At 28.3% G+C, this 18,406-nt stretch overlaps 1 protein-coding gene across 6 annotated transcripts in view; it reads left to right on the top strand.

Moving 5' to 3' along the window:
- The window catches only part of bru1 (bruno 1), a 618,688-nt gene that overhangs the window by 515,068 nt on the left and 85,214 nt on the right, over window positions 1-18,406 (top strand). For 5 of the 6 annotated variants that reach the window (XR_012719747.1, XM_075296970.1, XM_075296968.1 and 2 more), the window contains 2 exons: window positions 5,774-5,955; window positions 15,225-15,525. Coding sequence is in view for 5 of the 6 variants with exons in the window: in XM_075296970.1 (XP_075153085.1) it covers window positions 5,774-5,955; window positions 15,225-15,525 (483 nt within the window). In the remaining variant the exon portion in view is untranslated. The remainder of the gene's footprint in view (window positions 1-5,773; window positions 5,956-15,224; window positions 15,526-18,406) is intronic. The other variant, XM_075296969.1, reaches the window with a different exon arrangement.

The following is an 18,406-nucleotide window of genomic DNA, read 5'->3' as shown; positions in this document are numbered from 1 at the left end:
GAAGCAAATTTCATCCGATCCGGCTGAAATTTGGTACATGGTCTCTAACAACCATGCACAAAGTGGTCCATACCGGTTGATAATTATATATAGCCCCCATATAAACCGATCCCCCGATTTGGTTTTCGGAGCCTCTAAGAGAAGCAAATTTCATCCGATCCAGCTGAAATTTGGTACATGGTGTTAGTATATGGTGTCTAATAACTATGCAAAAATTGGTCCACATCGGTCCATAATTATATATAGCCCCCACATAAACCGAGCCCCAGATTTGGCTTGCCGAGCCTCTAAGAGAAGCAAATTTCATCCGATCCGGCTTAAATTTGGTACATGGTGTTAGTATATGGTCTCTAACAATCGTGCCAGAATTGGTCCATATCGGTCCATAATTATATATAACCCCCAGATTTGACCTCCGGAGCCTCAAAGAGAAGCAAATTTGGTACATGATGTTGGTATATGGTCTCCAACAACCATGCAAAAATTAGTCCATATCGGTCCATAATTATATATAGCCCCCATATGAACCGATCCCCAGATTTGGCTTGCGGAGCCTCAAACAGAAGCACATTTCATCCGATCCGGTTGAAATTTGGAACATGGTGTTAGTATATGGTATATGACCGCTAACAACCATACCAAAATTTGTCCATATCGGTCTAAAGTTATATATAGCCGATCCCCAATCACACAAAAATTGGTCCATATCGGTTCATAATCATGGTGACCACTTGAGCCAAAAATAATCTACCAAAATTTTATTTTTATAGAAAATTTTGTCAAAATTTTATTTCTATAGAAAATTTTGTCAAAATTTTATTCTATAGAAAATTTTGATAAAATTTCATTTCTATAGAAAATTTTGTCAAAATTTTATTTCTATGGAAAGTTTTGTCAAAATTTTATTTGTATAGAAAATTTTGTTAAAATATTTTGTCTAAAGAAAATTTTGTTAAAATTTCATTTCTATAGAAAATTTTGTTAAAATGTTTTGTCTAAAGAAAATTTTGTTAAAATTTCATTTCTATAGAAAATTTTGTCAAGACTTTATTTCTATAGAAAATTTTGTCAAAATTTTATTTGTATAGAAAATTGTAAAAATTGTATTTCTATAAAAAAATTTTGTCAAAACTTTATTTCTATAGAAAATTTTTTAACATTTTGTTTCTATAGAAAATTTTGTCAAAATTTTATTTTTACAGAAAATTTTAAAAATTGTATTTCTATAAGAAAATTTTGTCAAAATTTTATTTCTATAGAAAATTTTTGTCAAAGTGAATTATATACGTATTTAATCGGTCTTTTTTAATTTAATATATACCACGTATGGGCTAACTCATAATTTAGAAAACGATTTAATATACCACAACTCAAGTTATTCGATTGTGGGTGACAGTCTTTAGTAGAAGTTTCTACGCAATCCATGGTGGAGGGTACATAAGATTCGGCCTGGTCGAACTTACGGCCGTATATACTTGTCTAAGGTTCCTATCCTAATCCTGAATCTGAAATAGTATCCAAATGAAGAATATTTAAATTTGCCATCGGGAAGGGTACAATTTTAACCAATATTCTTGGGGTAGTATGCCTCATCATTTTCAAGTACGAGTAACCTACGATGAAAACTATTCCATAGAAAACTCTTATATTTGATTTATGGCGAGGGGTTATTAAGATTCGACCCGGCCCGAAAATTTGGCCGTATATTCTTCTTTATTAAGAAAAAATCCAAATTAGTTTGAATTAACCCTACAAATAGTTTTCCCAATTTCATAGAAAACTATTTCTTTGAAATTGACAGTTCATGGAAGAACACTCTTTATCTATTACAGAACATTTTCTTTGTATATTTTCAGTCGATACAAAATGGTTTGAGAAGCACTCTCACTCTCGAAAATTTAAAAATTCATACTTACCCAGAGAAAATTTACCTTACCTTTGTATGGTTTTAATGCAAGGTTTTATTTCTTATGCTACAATAAATATTTATAAATTATTTGTGTTGTTTTTTTTTTCTTTGTAAATAATAACAAATATTTTTCATTACTTTTCTAAAATACAATGCCTACATTTGTATTGTATCTACCTTCATTATATTCTCTCATATTGTACATTAAATTATTTGTTTTCTTGCCTAACCTTGTCGTCCAGCGTCTTTTATGTAATTTAAGTCAAGCGGTAATATTTTTTTCTACTTATACTTGAGTACTATTTGAATGCCATTGTGAAGGTCTATATTAGAGAAAATCCATTATGTCTTGTATGATTAAATATTATTCTTATTGTTAGGTAGTAAATCCCATCTTCTACTACGTATTTGAGGTGTTATTAAAGAAAAGGTTGAAATTAGGTACATGGTGTTAGTATATGGTCTTTAACAAGCATGCCAAAATTGGTCCATTTCGGTATATAATTATATATAGCCCCCATATAAACCGATCCCCAGATTTGACTTCCGGAGCCTCTTGCAGGAGCAAAATTCATCCGATCCGGTTGATATTTGGTACGTGGTGTTAGTATATGGTCTCTAACAACCATGCAAAAATTGGTTCATATCGGTCCATAATTATATGTAGCCCCCATATAAACCGATCCCCAGATTTGGTTTGCGGATCCTCTAAGAGAAGCAAATTTCATCCGATCCGGTTAAAATTTGGTACGTGGTGTTAGTAAATGGTCTTTAACAAGCATGCTAAAATTGGTCCATTTCGGTATATAATTATGTATAGCCCCCATATAAAGCGATCCCCAGATTTGACTTCCGGAGCCTCTTGCAGGAGCAAAATTCATCCGATCCGGTTGAAATTTGGTACATGGGGTTAGTATATGGTCCCTAATAACTAAGCTAAAATTGGTCCACATCGGTGCATAATTATACATAGCCCCCATATAAACCGATCACCAGATTTGACCTCCGGAGCCTCTTGAAAGACCAAAATTCATCTGATTCAGTTGAAATTTGGTACATGGGGTTAGTATATGGTCCCTAATAACCATGCAAAAATTGGTCCACACCGCTTAATAATATATAACCCCCATTTAAACCGATCCCCAGATTTGACCTCCAGAGTTATTGGGGGAGCAAAATTCATCCGACCCGGTTGAAATTTAGTATGTGGTGAAATTTGGTACATTGCGCTAGTATATGGCCGCTAACAACCATGCCAAAATTGGTCCATATCGGTCTATAGTTATATATAGCCGATCCGCAAAAATAATTTACCAAAATTTTATTTCTATAGAAAATTTTGTCAAAATTTTATTACTATAGAAAATGTTGTAAAAGTTTTATTACTTTAGAAAATTTTGTCAAAATTTTATTACCATTCAAAATGTTGGCAAGATTTTATTTCTATAGAAAATTTTGTCAAAATTTTATTTCTATAGAAAATTTTGTCAAAATTTTATTTCTATAGAAAATTTTGTCAAAATTTTATTTCTATAGAAAATTTTGTCAAAATTTTATTACTATAGAAAATGTTGTCAAAGTTTTATTACTTTAGAAAATTTTGTCAAAATTTTATTACCATTCAAAATGTTGGCAAGATTTTATTTCTATAGACAATTTAGTCAAAATTTTATTTCTTTAGAAAATTTTGTCAAACAGAATTATTTACGTATTTAATCGGCCTTTTTTTGTTTAATATGTACCCCGTATGGACTAACTTACAATTGAAAACACGGTGTTAAGAAGTTTTACGATACCTTGCCATCGGCAAGTGTTACCGCAACCTAAGAAATTCGGTTGTGGATGGCAGTCTTTAGTAAAAGTTTCTATGCAATCCATGGTGGAGGGTACATAAGATTCGGCCTGGCCGAACTTACGGCCTTATATACTTGTTTTTTTTTTTTTTTAATTATCTTTTTCTTTACTTTTTATTGAATTCAATTGTCCAAAACTTCTATTTTAAAAGGGTCTAATTCCTTAGACTTTCTGGTCATATGAGTGTAAATCAGGCGAACGATATATATGGGAGCTATATCTAAATCTGAACCGATTTCAATAAAATTTGGCACACTTGACTATAGTACTAATTGTTCTTCTTGTGCAAAATTTTAAGCAAATTAGGGTAAAACTCTGGCTTCTGGGGCCATATAAGTCCATATCGGGCAAAATATATATATGGGAGCTATATCCAAATCTGAACCGATTTCAATAAAATTTGGCACACTTAACTACAGTACTAATTGTTCTTCTTGTGCAAAATTTTAAGCAAATTAGGGTAAAACTCTGGCTTCTGGGGCCATATAAGTCCATATCGGGCGAAATATATATATATATATATATATATATATATATATATATATATATATATATATATATATATATATATATATATATATATATATATATATATATATATATATATATATATATATATATATATATATATATATATATATATATATATATATATATATATATATATATATATATATATATATATGGGAGCTATATCTAAATCGGAACCGATTTCTTCCAAAATCAACAGAGATCTATTCTGAGCCAAAACACATACTTGTGCCAAATTTGAAGTCGATTGGACTAAAACTGCGACCTAGACTTTGATTACAAAAATGTGTTCACGGACAGACGGACATCGCTATATCGACTCAAGAGCCCACCCTGAGCATTTTTGCCAAAGACACCATGTGTCTATCTCGTCTCTTTCTGGGTGTTACAAACATATGTAACTCAACCTTATGCACCAACGTATAATACCCTGTTCCACAGTGTTTAACAGAGTATTATAAGGTATAAAAAAGCTATGGGATCCCTGGATGCTCTTTAAAAGAAATGTTTGTGGAACAACTTCCAATTTTTTTGCTGGGTTGGTAAATTAATGCAGGCGATGTGGTGGTTTATAAGCAAATCAGACAATAATATATATAGGGAAAGTTGGATATTATTTTTTTAAGGAAGCCTTGGTTTAACTCTATACACTTCGGCTAGCATAGATTTTGTACTCAAATTCAAAAAGTTAATTTTAAAAGTTTCCAAATATAGATGTTTGCGATAGAAATTAAAATCGATATTTGTCGTAACAAATGTTGACTATTCCTTAAAAATTTCAAAAAAAAATGTTTTAGATCTTAAAACTTGATTACTCATTTGAGAAAAAAAATTAATAGACTATTTTGAAGTTTTCGAATTTTGAGGCCCATAATTATTTGCCATGCTTATGTAAAAAAGCAGTTCTAGCAGCCAGACTTGATGTCCTATTTCCTAATTCAAAAATGTATCATTATATGTTTATAAATCGCAGACTTGTTATCACATTTTTTTCTTCTATTTCATCCCTATGTGCATCGCTTTTACTGAATAGTCTTATCTACCAATCTACTTGCCTGATTTATTCACAAAATCAAGTTTAAAATCTTCAAGCTTGACTTAAATTTCCTCTAACCATTCATTCAAAGGCCGCTATGTTTTGTTGCAAATTTAACGAAGTGACAAAAATGCGACTTTACCCATGAATGTGAAAAATGTTAATGTAACGAATGCAAGGGCGATAAATATTTTGCAATCAGAGTGATGAGTAAGTGGTCTTTGTCTTAATGTGTAATCATTTTAAATTGAAATGAGCTGCTTTGGTGGCTTAGTATAAGTTGGAAAAATATATTATGGAAATCAATATTTTTATATATTATTAAAAGAAATTTATTTAATAATTTTTTTGTTTGAATAAAATTTGTAAATTTTATAAAAATTATATTAATGTTTTTAAAATATTTTCTTAACCATAGTTTTTTGTATTTTCTTTCATTTCAGAACGTAAACTATTTATTGGTATGCTAAATAAGAAGCTGAACGAGAACGACGTCAGAAAACTATTCGAAGTGCACGGAGCTATTGAAGAGTGTACGGTTTTACGTGATCAGAACGGTCAAAGTAAAGGGTGTGCCTTTGTCACCTACGCCACAAAGCATTCGGCGATATCAGCGATAAAAGTAGTAATTTCACCTTTTTTTATTCTACTAATAATAGTTTTAATTTTAGGTTAAGTGGCACGTTACACAGACAAAAAAAAAATCACCAAATATGTTTGGAATTAAAATTTTAATTGAAATTTTAAAACAAAAAAATCAATCAAAAATTTAATTTATTAAAATATTTTTATTTAATGAAAATATTTTTTTTTTATAAAATTAGAGAGTGGATATGTGGCATAAAACAGTATAAGAACACTCTTCACATTTATATTAAACAAAAAAAAAAAAATTAATACACAAAAGTTTGAATTCAATATGCTTATTATTTGAAAACAAGTTGAATTCATACTTTATTATTTTGTTGGGTTTCTTTATATCAATAAAAAAAATTAGAAATGATTCATTTTCATATGACTAATTCTCGCATGTAATTTCCGCAGTAAATTGACATTTAAGATACAAATCGAATCATCTCAGCCTGCCAAGCAAATATGGCCCCATTTAAACTTAAACCGCACACTAGATATGCTAGTGTTCTCAAGGCGTCAGATAGCACTCCTAATATCTGCTATAACGGGTCGCTGCCTGATAGGCGAATTTGCAAAAACTATAGGTGCGAAGTATAATGACTATTGTATAAGCTGTCATGACGTGGAGGAAAAGGAATCAATTAAACACCTCTTGTGTGAGTGTCCTGCTTTTTGTGTAAGGCGTAAGCGAATTTTAGGAGCATATAGCTTTAGATTACTGGCTGACCTGGAAAATCTGGTTGGTTCCACAAAAGTAAATAATAGAGAAGGTTCAGTGGTTAAGACTAGAAGTGCCCATATGTAATAGGTACTTTTAGTTAAATGTGGTATCACAATGGACTGAATAGTCTAAGTGAGCCTGAAATTTAATCGGGCTGCCACTTTAACCTAACCTAACCAGCCTGCCAATTCTACACTAGCGACTATGGAAAGTATGCATTTGCCAGCAATGAAACCTATGTCTAGTTAGTCTAGTGAAGATTGGTATATGACATTTTCTATTCAATAACTTTAATAAACAAAATGTTCTGATTCAATCACGAAATTAATTGATACAATTATTTTTATACCCTCCACCATAGGATGGGGGGTATATTAACTTTGTCATTCCGTTTGTAACACATCGAAATATTGCTCTAAGACCCCATAAAGTATATATATTCTGGGTCGATCTGAGCATGTCCGTCCGTCCGTCCGTCTGTTGAAATCACGCTAACTTACGAACGAAAAAAGCTATCGACTTGAAACTTGGCACAGTAGTTGTTATTGATGTAGGTCGGATGGTATTGCAAATGGGCCATATGGGTCCACTTTTACGTATAGCCCCCATATAAACGGACCCCCAAATTTGGCTTGCCAGGCCTCTAAGAGAAGCAAATTTCATTCGATCCGGCTGAAATTTGGTACATGGTGTTAGTATATAGTCTTCAACAACCACGCAAAAATTGGTCCACATCGGTCCATAATTATATATAGCACCCATATAAACGGACCCCCAAATTTGGCTTGCCAGGCCTCTAAGAAAAGCAAATTTCATCCGATCCGGCTGAAATTTGGTACATGGTGTTAGTATATGGTCTTTAACAACCATGCAAAAATTGGTCCACATCGGTTCATAATTATATATAGCCCCCATATAAACCGATCCCCCGATTTGACTGGCGGAGCCTCAAAGAGAAGAAAATTTCATCCGATCCCGCTGAAATTTGGTACATGATGTTGGTATATGGTATCTAACAACCATGCAAAAATTGGTCCACATCGGTCCATAATTATATATAGCCCCCATATAAACCGATCCCCCGATTTGGCTTGCGGAGCCTTTAAGAGAAGCAAATTTCATCCGATCCGGCTGAAATTTGGTACATGATGTTGGTATATGGTCTCTAACAACTATGCAAAAAGTGGTTCACATCGGTCCATAATTATATATAGCCCTCATATAAACCGATCCCCCGATTTGGCTTGCGGAGCCTCTAAAAGAAGCAAATTTCATCCGATCAGGCTGAAATTTGGTACGTGGTGTTAGTATATGGTCTCTAACAACCATGCAAAAATTGGTCCACATCGGTCCATAATTATATATAGCCCCCATATAAACCGATCCCCCGATTTGGCTTGCGGAGCCTCTAAGAGAAGCAAATTTCATCCGATCCGGCTGAAATTTGGTACATGGTGTTAGTATATGGTCTCTAACAACCATGCAAAAATTTGTCCACTTCGGTCCATAATTATACATAGCCCCCATATAAACCGATCCCCCAATTTGGCTTGCGGAGCCTCTAAGAGAAGCAAATTTCATCCGATTCGGCTGAAATTTGGTACATGGTGTTAGTATATGGTCTCTAACAACCATCTAAAAATTGGTCCATATCGGTCCATAATTATATATAGCCCCCATATAAACCGATCCCCCGATTTGGCTTGCGGAGCCTCTAAGAGAAGCAAATTTCATCCGATCCGGCTGAAATTTGGTACACGGTGTTAGTATATGGTCTCTAACAACCATGCAAAAAGTGGTTCACATTGGTCGATAATTATATATAGCCCCCATATAAACCGATCCCCCGATTTGGCTTGCGGAGTATATAAGAGAAGCAAATTTCATCCGATCCGGCTGAAATTTGGTACATGGTGTTAGTATATGGTCTCTAACAACCATGCAAAATGTGGTTCACATCGGTCCATAATTATATATAGCCCCCATATAAACCGGTAACCAGATTTGACCTCCGGAGCCTCTTGGAAGACCACAATTTGTCTGATTCATTTGAAATTTGGTACGTGATGTTAATATATGGAGTCAAACACCCGTGCAAAATTTGGTCGATATCGGTCCATAATTATATATAGGCCCCATATAAACCGATCCCCAGATTTGACCTTCGGAGCACCTTGGAAGAGCAAAATTCTTCCCATTCGGTTGAAATTTGGTACGTGATTTTAGTATAGGGTATCCAACAACCATGCAGGAATTGGTTCCTATCAGTCCATAATAATATATAGCTCCCATATAAACCGATCCCCAGATTTGACCTCCGGTGCCTTTTGGAGAAGCAAAATTCATCCGATCTGGTTGAAATTTGGTACGTGGTGGTAGTATATGATATTTAACAACCATGTGAGTTGAAATTTGTGGATGACAGCCTTTCGTAGAAGTTTCTACGCAATCCATGGTGGAGGGTACATAAGATTCGGCCTGGCAGAACTTACGGCCGTATATACTTGTTTTAATTGAAATGTCTTCGATCACCGAAATGATAGCATCAATTAAAAAAAATTAATTGAAAATCAATTAAAAAATTATTGGATCCAATTAAAAAATTAATTGATTCTATTGAATTTTGTGATTGATTTTGGTTTCAATTAAAAAATTTGTTGAATCAATTAAATTTTTAAATTAATTGAAATTTTTTCTTGGATCAATTAGTATTTTAATTGACTTCGGTGATTGAACCTATAGTTTGTGTGATTGAAGACATTTCAATTAAAAAATAATTGGATAAATTAATTTCGTGATTCAATCCAAAAATTTTTTTTTGGTTTGTAGATTTAAATTGGTTATCCACTATAGAAACGAAATATGAAACGGTAATTTTTGTTGGGCATAGTTAACATATTTTTTTAGAAATGAATTTAGGAAAACTAAAATTAAAAAAAAAAGTTTGAAAAAGGTTTGTTTTCAAATGGTATGCAAACATTAATATGTGGAAACTAATTGAATTCAAACATTATTAAAGGCATTTATCAAAGGATATATTTTATATAGATTTTTTTTGTGAATTTCAAAAATAAACTCATTTTTCCACACTTTCCTTAAAACCATGAAATTTGCTATTGAACTGGGTTATAACAAAAAATTTGTAAAACCTTAATTTCTTTAATTCTCTACATCAGATTGAAATCATGCAAATTTCAATTTTCATTGCAATGGCGTAAGTCTAAATGCGTTGCATCATATTTTTCAACATTCGCCAAATGGACATTTAACCCAACCAATTCAATTGGTCATAATTTTGCAATGTTAAAGCTCCCCAACCGACATAAGTTGACTGGTGTGAAGTATTAAATTTATCGTTTTTATGAAAATTGCATTTTGCCAACCGTCAAAAAAAAACATGGAATTTTTCTGCATTGCAAACGGCCACAAAAAAAGTGTTTTTGAAAACCTTCAAGGGTGTAAAAAAATATAAATCCCAAACCAAAAAAACATTTTCAGATTTATTGCCAATGCACACACACACACAGTCAGAGAGAAAAACACTCTACATTTTTTACACCATCCTAACCCCAACCAATCCTAAAAATAAATTCATTTCAAATTCATGGTTTTACGGTGTTTTTTTTTAGCTTGATTTTCTTCCAATACACTGTGGAATAATTTTATTGAGGAGAAATTTTTTCAAAAAAATAAATAAAATTTTTTTAAATTTAAATCATATATAGGAAACTTTGTCAAAAATTCTTTGCTATAAAAAAATTTGTCTAAATTTAATTTTTATAGGAAATTTTGTCAAAATTTCTTTCCTAGAAAAAAAATTGTCAAATTACCATTGTTATGGAAATTTTTTCAAAATTTAGTTTTTCAAAAAAATTTTGTATTATATTCTTTGTTAAGAAATTTTGTCAAAATTTCCTATTCTGTAGAAAGATATGTCAAAAATACTTTGATTCTATACCATTTTGACAAATGCTTTAGAAGAATTTGTCAAAATTTCCTATTCTACAGGAAAACTTGTCAAAATTTCTTTGCTACAGAATTTTTGTAAAAATTTCTTTATTATAGGAAATCTTATTATAATTTCTGTGGACGTTTTATAAAATTTTATTTGGAAAATGTGATAAAATATTTTTGTTAAATTTTTTGTGCTGTCGGAAATTTTGGCAAAACTTTATTATCATAGCAAATTTTTGTCAAAATTTCTATATTTTCTATAGGTTTCACAGTTTCTTTGCTATAAAAATATTTGTCAAAATTAATTTTTTCTAGTAAGATATCTAGTACTATAAATTAAGTTAAAAATTTAGTCAAAGTTTAATTTCTTTATGAAATTTGCCAAATTTCTTTGGTCTATGAATAATTTTTCAATATTTCTTTGCTATATGAAAATTTGTCAAATCGTCGTTGCTATAAAAATATCTTGTTCCAACTTTTTGAAATTTTGACAAAACTATAAGAAATTTTGACAAAACTTTATTGCCGTAAGATTTTCTTAAATTCTTTTGCTACACAAATTTTGTAAAATCAATTTCATAAAGACAAGCTTTTGATAAAAAATTAAGGTTATAGAAAATTTTGCTATAACAAATTTTGTCGAAATTAAATTTTTCTAAGAAGAAATCTAGACAAAATTTAGAATTTTAATCAAAATTTGATTTCGATAGGAAAATTGCCAACATTTTTTTGCTCTATGACATTTTTGTCAAAATTTTGTTGCTACAGGAAATTTTTTCAAAATGTTGTTACAAAATTTTTTGTTAATTTTTTTGTGCTGTAAGAAATTTTGACAAAACTTTATTGCCGCATGATCTTTTTTTTATAATCTCTGTGCTAGGTTAGGTTAAAGTGGCAGCCCGATTAAATTTTAGGCTCATTTAGACTATTCAGTCCATTGTGCTTAAGAATTTTGTCTTTGCTTTAGGAAATTTTGTAATTATTTCATTTATTTAAGAAGGTTGTTAAAAATTTAGTTCCAATGCGAAATTTTGCTAAATTCCTCTTCCAAAGAAAATTTTGTCAACAAATTTAAATTTTATCGACTTTCATTTCCATAAGAAATTTTGTCAACATTTTATTTCTATAGGAAATATTGTCAAAAATGTATTTCTATAAGAAATTTTGCCAAAATTTGATTGCAATTTTGCCAAAACTTCAACTTTGCAACTTTGCCAAAATTTTGTTTCTATAGAAAATGTTATCAAAATTCCATTTTTATCGAAAATTTTGTCAAAATTTCATTTTTATAGGAAATTTTTTCAAAATTCCATTTCTATAGGAAATTTTGTCAAACTTTAATTTCAAGAGTAAATTTAGTCAAAATTTCATTTCTATAGAAAATTTCATTTCAAAAGGAAATTTAGTCAATATTCCGTTTTTATAGGAATTTTTTTCAAATCCATTTCTATAGGAAACTTTGTCAAAATTTCATTTCTATTAAAAATTTCATTTCTATTAAAAATTTCATTTCTATTAAAAATTTCATTTCTATTAAAAATTTTATTAAAATTTCGGAACTTTTGTCAAAATTTCATTTCGATTGAATATTTCTTCACAATTTCATTTCTTTAAGAAAATTTTGTCAAAATTTCATTTCTTTATGGAAAATTTGTCAACATTTCATTTCTATAGGAAATTTTGTTAGATTTTCATATCAATAGGAAGTTTTGTCAAAAATTTATTTGAAAAGGCAATTTAGTCAAATGTCCATTTTTATAGGAAATTTAGTCAAAATTTCTGTTCTATAGGAAATTTAGTCAAAAGTTAATTTCTATGGGAAATTTAGCCAAATTTCAGTTTATGGGAAATTTTGTCGAAATTTAATTTCTACAGGAAATTTTTTAAAAATTTCATTTCTATAGAAATTTTTTTAAAAATTTCATTTCTATAGAAAATTTCATTTTAAAGGGAAATTTATTAAAAATTTCATTTCAAACGGAAATTTAGTCAATATTTCGTTTTTATAAGAAATTTTGTCAAAATTCCATTTCCATTAGAAATTTTTTCAAATCCATTTCTAGAGGAAATTTTGTCAAAATTTCATTTCTATATGAATACTTCATCAAAATTTCATTTCTATAGGAACTTTTGTCAAATGTTCATTTTGATTGCATATTTTTGTCAAAATTTAATTTTAATTGGATATTTTTGTCAACATTTCAGTTCTTTAAGAAAATTTTGTCAAAATTTCATTTCTATATGAAAATTTTGTCAACATTTCATTTCTATACGAAATTTTGTCAAAAATTCATTTCAGAAGGCTATATAGACAAAATTTAATTTCTAAAGAAAATTTTTAAATTTATTTATCTAGAAATTTTTGTCAATATTTCGTTTTAATGGAAAATAAAAAAATTTTATATCTTAAGAAATGTTGTCAAAATTCCATTTTTATAGGAAATTTTGTGAAAATTTCTTTTCTAGAGGAAATTTTATCAAAATTTAATTTCTATAGGAATTGTTGCCAAAATATCATTCCTATAGGATATTTTGTCAAAATTTCATTTCTATAGGAAATCTTGCCAAAATTTAATTTCCATAGCAAACTTTGTAAAAATTTAATTTCCATACAAAATTTTGTCAAAATTTAATTTCTATAGGAGATTTTGTCGAAATTTTATTTTTATAGGAAATTTTGTCAAAATTTAATTTCTAGAGCAACTTTTGTCGAAATTTCATATCCATAGGAAATTTTGTCAAAATTTCATTTCTATAAGAATTTTTGTCAAAATTTCATTTCTATAGGAATTTTTGTCAAAATTTCATTTCTATAAGATATTTTGTCAAAATTTCATTTCTATAGGAATTTTTGTCAAAATTTTATATCTATAGGAAATTTTGTCAAAAATTTCAATTCTATATGAAAATTTGACAAGATACCATTTCTATTAGAAATTTTCTAAAATTTTAACTTCTATAGGAAATATTGTCACTATTTCATTTCTGTAGGAAATTTTGTCAAAACTTCATTTCTATAGGAAATTTTGTCGCAATTTCATTTCAGTAGGAAATTTTGTCACAATTTCATTTCTATACGAAATTTCATCAAAATTTTATCTCTATAGGAAATTTTGTAAACATTTCATTTCTATAGGAATTTTTGTCCAAATTCCATTTCATAGGAAATTTTGTCCAAATTCCATTTCATAGGAAATTTTGTCCAAATTTTATTTCTATAGGAAATTTTGTCAAAATTCCATTTTTATAAGAAATTTTGTCAAAATTACATTTCGATAGGAAATTTTATTTCTATAGGAAATTTTGTCAAAATTTCATTTCTATCAGATATTTTGTCAAACTTTCATATCTATAGGAAATTTTTTCAAAAATTGCATTTCCATATGAAATTTTGCCAAAATTCCATTTCTATAGTAAATTTCCTAAAGATTTCATTTCTATAGGAAATTTTGTCACAATTTCATTTCTGTAGGAAATTTTGTCAAAATTTTATATCTATAGGAAATTTTGTCAAAAATTTCAATTCTATATGAAAATTTGCCAAAATTCCATATCTATTGGAAATTTTCTAAAAATTTCATTTCTATAGGAAATTTTGTCACAATTTCATTTCTGTAGGAAATTTTGTCACAATTCCATTTCTATACGAAATTTCATCAAAATTTCATTTCTATAGGAAATTTTCGAAAAGTTTTGTCTCTACATGAAATTTTCTCAAAATTTTATCTCTATAGGAAATTTTGTCAAAATTTCATTTCTTTAGGAATTTTTGGTAAAATTTCATTTCATAGGAAATTTTGTCAACATTCCATTGTGATAGGAATTTTTTTTTTCAAATTTTAGTTGTATAGGAAATTTGTCACAATTTCATTTAAAAATGAAATTTAGTAAAAATTTCATATCAAAAGGGAAGTTAGTCAAAATTTCATTTCTATAGTAAATTTTGTCAAAACTTTATTTATGTAGGAAATTTTGTCAATATTTATTCTAATAGAAAATGTTGTCAAATTTTTTATCTTAAGGCGAGTACTATGTTCGGTTTTTTCACCAAAACACCAAATTAAAAGTACAAATATATTTATGAAGACGATTATATTTTGATCGAGTCTTGCCAAATAATGGATGGAAAAGATCCAAGGAATTGATTGCAAATTATTTTATATTTCTAAATTAGTTAATTAAAAAAAGTAACCGTAAACCAAATTGGTTTTCAGCTTGAAAACTGAACATAGTACTCAGCTTTAAGAAATTTTGTCAAAATGTTATTTCTATAAGAAGTTTTGTCAAAATTGTATTTCTATATGAAATTTTGTCAAATTTTCATAGAGTAAAAATTTAATCTTAGTAGAATTTTTTTTCCAAAATTTTTACAAATTTTATTGTATAATATTTCGATGCTAACATATAATAAATATTTTATTTTTTATTTCTGTGTATTGCTATTTTATACCCTCTCTTTTTTATATATATTCCATGGTTTTTATTTTTGTTTATTTTTTTCCACGAATTTTCATTTCATATTTTTTTATGCTTGATATATGCCGCTTGTTTCACCAATCATCTTCCCACCTTTTTTTTATCGCCAGACTCTAAATCAGAATAAAACTATGGAAGGCTGTACCTCACCATTAGTGGTGAAATTCGCCGATACCCAAAAGGAAAAGGAACAAAAGAAAATCCAACAAATCCAAGCGAATCTATGGAATTTGGCGACGAACATGAATATACCCCTGGGACAAACAGCGACAACGGTCTCGACGCCGACCATTATGCCAAGCACACCGCAGCAGGCCAGTCCGGTATTGGGAGCTGATGCCATAACACCAGCATCATTGCAGCTGTTGCAACAATTGCAGGCAGTGGGTCTACAACAGCAACTATTGCAAGGTAGGTTTGTTTGTTTGGTTGCTTCTGTTGGGATGTCCTTTACGATATTTTCGTGTCGGTTTTTTTTTATTGTTGGTATTTTCGTTGACTCTCTAATGTGAGAAAGTGTGAGTACCAGGGGGCATATAAAGTACAATCTTTGATTTGAATTTATTACATTTCAATGGATTTAGCTAGCCCCGGGAGAACAAGTGATGAGAGTCAGAGAAAAAGATTTAGAAGGTGACAATGGTGGTATGGAAGTAAGAATTATGGTGACACATGATGATTACAGAAGAGGGAAGGTATTTTTAGAGGAGTTCAAAATGTTCCTTTAAAATGGAATATTTTGAATTTAAATTAATACAAACGATCCTTAATACTATCTTTACTAAGTGCCCATTAAAAATAATTCCTTACAAACACAGATATAAAACCACATTTTTGTTACCTTTAAAAAATAAAATATTTGTATTGTCTAGATCAGGGCTGTGGAGTCGAGCCAATTTTGTTCGACTCCGGCTGATATAACTAAATCTCATTTTAATACCACTAATTTGTAGTTCTATTGTGGGGGGTACCGTAAATGAATCGATATAAATTATCGTATTTATTTATGTGTGCAAAAAAGATCTTAATTTCACATTTGTTGACAATGTCGGTCCTATGTTTAATAAATAAAATAATGATATAAATATCCATCACAATATGAGCAGTTACCAAAAGTCTTCAGTATATGTATTTATAAACAATTAAAGAAAGTTCAAAGTCAAACGCGGCTCATTGTATTATACCCTCCAACACATTGTGGACCAAAATTTTTGAACCAATTAAGACAAAATTGTATACTCTTCTACAAAATCTATGAACTTAAAATTTAAATCTAAAGTTATGAGACGAAACACAATTTTAGTAAAAACCAAATAAGGAAAGTCTGAAGTCGGGCGGGGCCGACAACTTGGTATTTAGTTCTACATTTCGATAAAATCTCAAATCCTTCAAATTTGTTGAGTGCTTTACATAAAGATTTATGTTCCCATTAACCAATATTTAAAACTGATCCGAGTTGGACAATATTTTGTCAGACTTCTATAAAATCTTGCGCACAGCTAATAACTTGGGCACAGTGTGGCGCAGGGTACACATATGGGAAATATTTATATATTTTTATAGCAGTAAAATTTTGACAGAATTTTCTATAAAATTTTGACAGAATTTTCTATAGAAATAACATTTTACCAACATTTTCTATAGAAATGAAATGTTGACAGAATTTTCTATAGAAATAAAATTTTGGCAAAATTGTTTTATAGAAATAAAATTTTAACAAAATTTTTTATAAAAATAAAATTTTGAAAAAATTTCCTACAAAATAAAATTTTGACAAAATTTTCTACCGAAATAAAATTTTGACAAATTTTTCTATAGAAATAAAATTTTGACAAAATTTTCTATAGAAATAAAATTTTGACAGAATTTTCTATAGAAATAAAATCTTAACAAAATTTTCTATAGAAATAAAATTTTGACAAAATTTTCTATAGAAATAACATTTTGACAAAATTTTGTATAGAAATAAAATTTTGACAAAATTTTCTATAAAAATAAAATTTTGAAAAAATTTCCTACAAAAATAAAATTTCTACCGAAATAAAATTTTGACAAATTTTTCTATGGAAATAAAATTTTGACAACATTTTCTATAGAAATAAAATTTTGACAAAATTTTCTATAGAAATAAAATTTTGAAAAAATTTCCTACAAAAAAAAAATGTTGTCAAAAATTTTTATAGAAATAAAATTGCGACAAAATTTTTTATAGATATAAAATATAAAATTTTCACAAAATTTTTTATAGATATAAAATTTTGACAAAAGTTTCTATAGAAATAAAATTTTGACAAAACTTTGTATAGAAATAAAATTTTGACAAAATTTTCTATAGAAACAAAATATTGACAAGATTTTCTATTGAAATAAAATTTTGACAAAATTTTACATAGAAATAAAATCTTGACAAAATGTTGTATAGTAATAAAATTTTGACAAAATATTGTATAGTAATAAAATTTTTTATAGATGTCAAATGTTGACAAAATTTTCTATAGAAATAAAATTTTGACAAAATTTTCTATAGAAATAAAATTTTGACAAAATTTTCTATAGAAACAAAAATTTGACAAAACTTTCTATAGATATAAAATTTTGATCCAATTTTCTATAGAAATAAAATTTTGACAAAATTTTCTATAGAAATAAAATTTTGACAAATTTTTCTATAGGAATAAAATTTTGACAAAATTTTCTATAGCAATAAAATTTTGACAAAATTTTCTATAGCAATAAAATTTCGATAAAATTTTCTATAGAAATAAAATTTTGACAAAATTTTCTATAGAAATAAAATTTTGACAAAATTTTCTATAGAAATACAATTTTGACAAAATTTTCTATAGAAATGAAATTTTGACAGAATTTTCTATAGAAATAAAATTTCGATAAAATTTTTTATAGAAATAAAATTTCGATAAAATTTTTTATAGAAATAAAATTTTTACAAAATTTTATATAGAAATAAAATTTTGACAAAATTTTCTATAGAAATAAAATATTGACAACGTTTTCTATAGAAATAAAATTTAGACAAAATTTTCTACAGAAATAAAATTTTAACAAAATTTTCTATAGAAATAAAATTTTGACAAAATTTTCTATAGAAATATAATTTTGACAGAATTTTCTATAAAAATAAAATGTTGACAAATTTTTCTTTAGAAATAAAATTTAGACAAAATTTTCTATAGAAATAAAATTTTGACAGAATTTTCTATAGAAATAAAATTTTGACAAAATTTTCTATAGAAATAGAATTTTGACAAAATTTTCTATAGAAATAAAATTT

Source organism: Haematobia irritans, chromosome 2 (assembly GCF_050003625.1).
Source record: "Haematobia irritans isolate KBUSLIRL chromosome 2, ASM5000362v1, whole genome shotgun sequence".
Classification (NCBI taxonomy): Eukaryota; Metazoa; Arthropoda; class Insecta; order Diptera; family Muscidae; genus Haematobia; species Haematobia irritans.
This window is presented reverse-complemented; position numbering and strand designations above follow the sequence as displayed.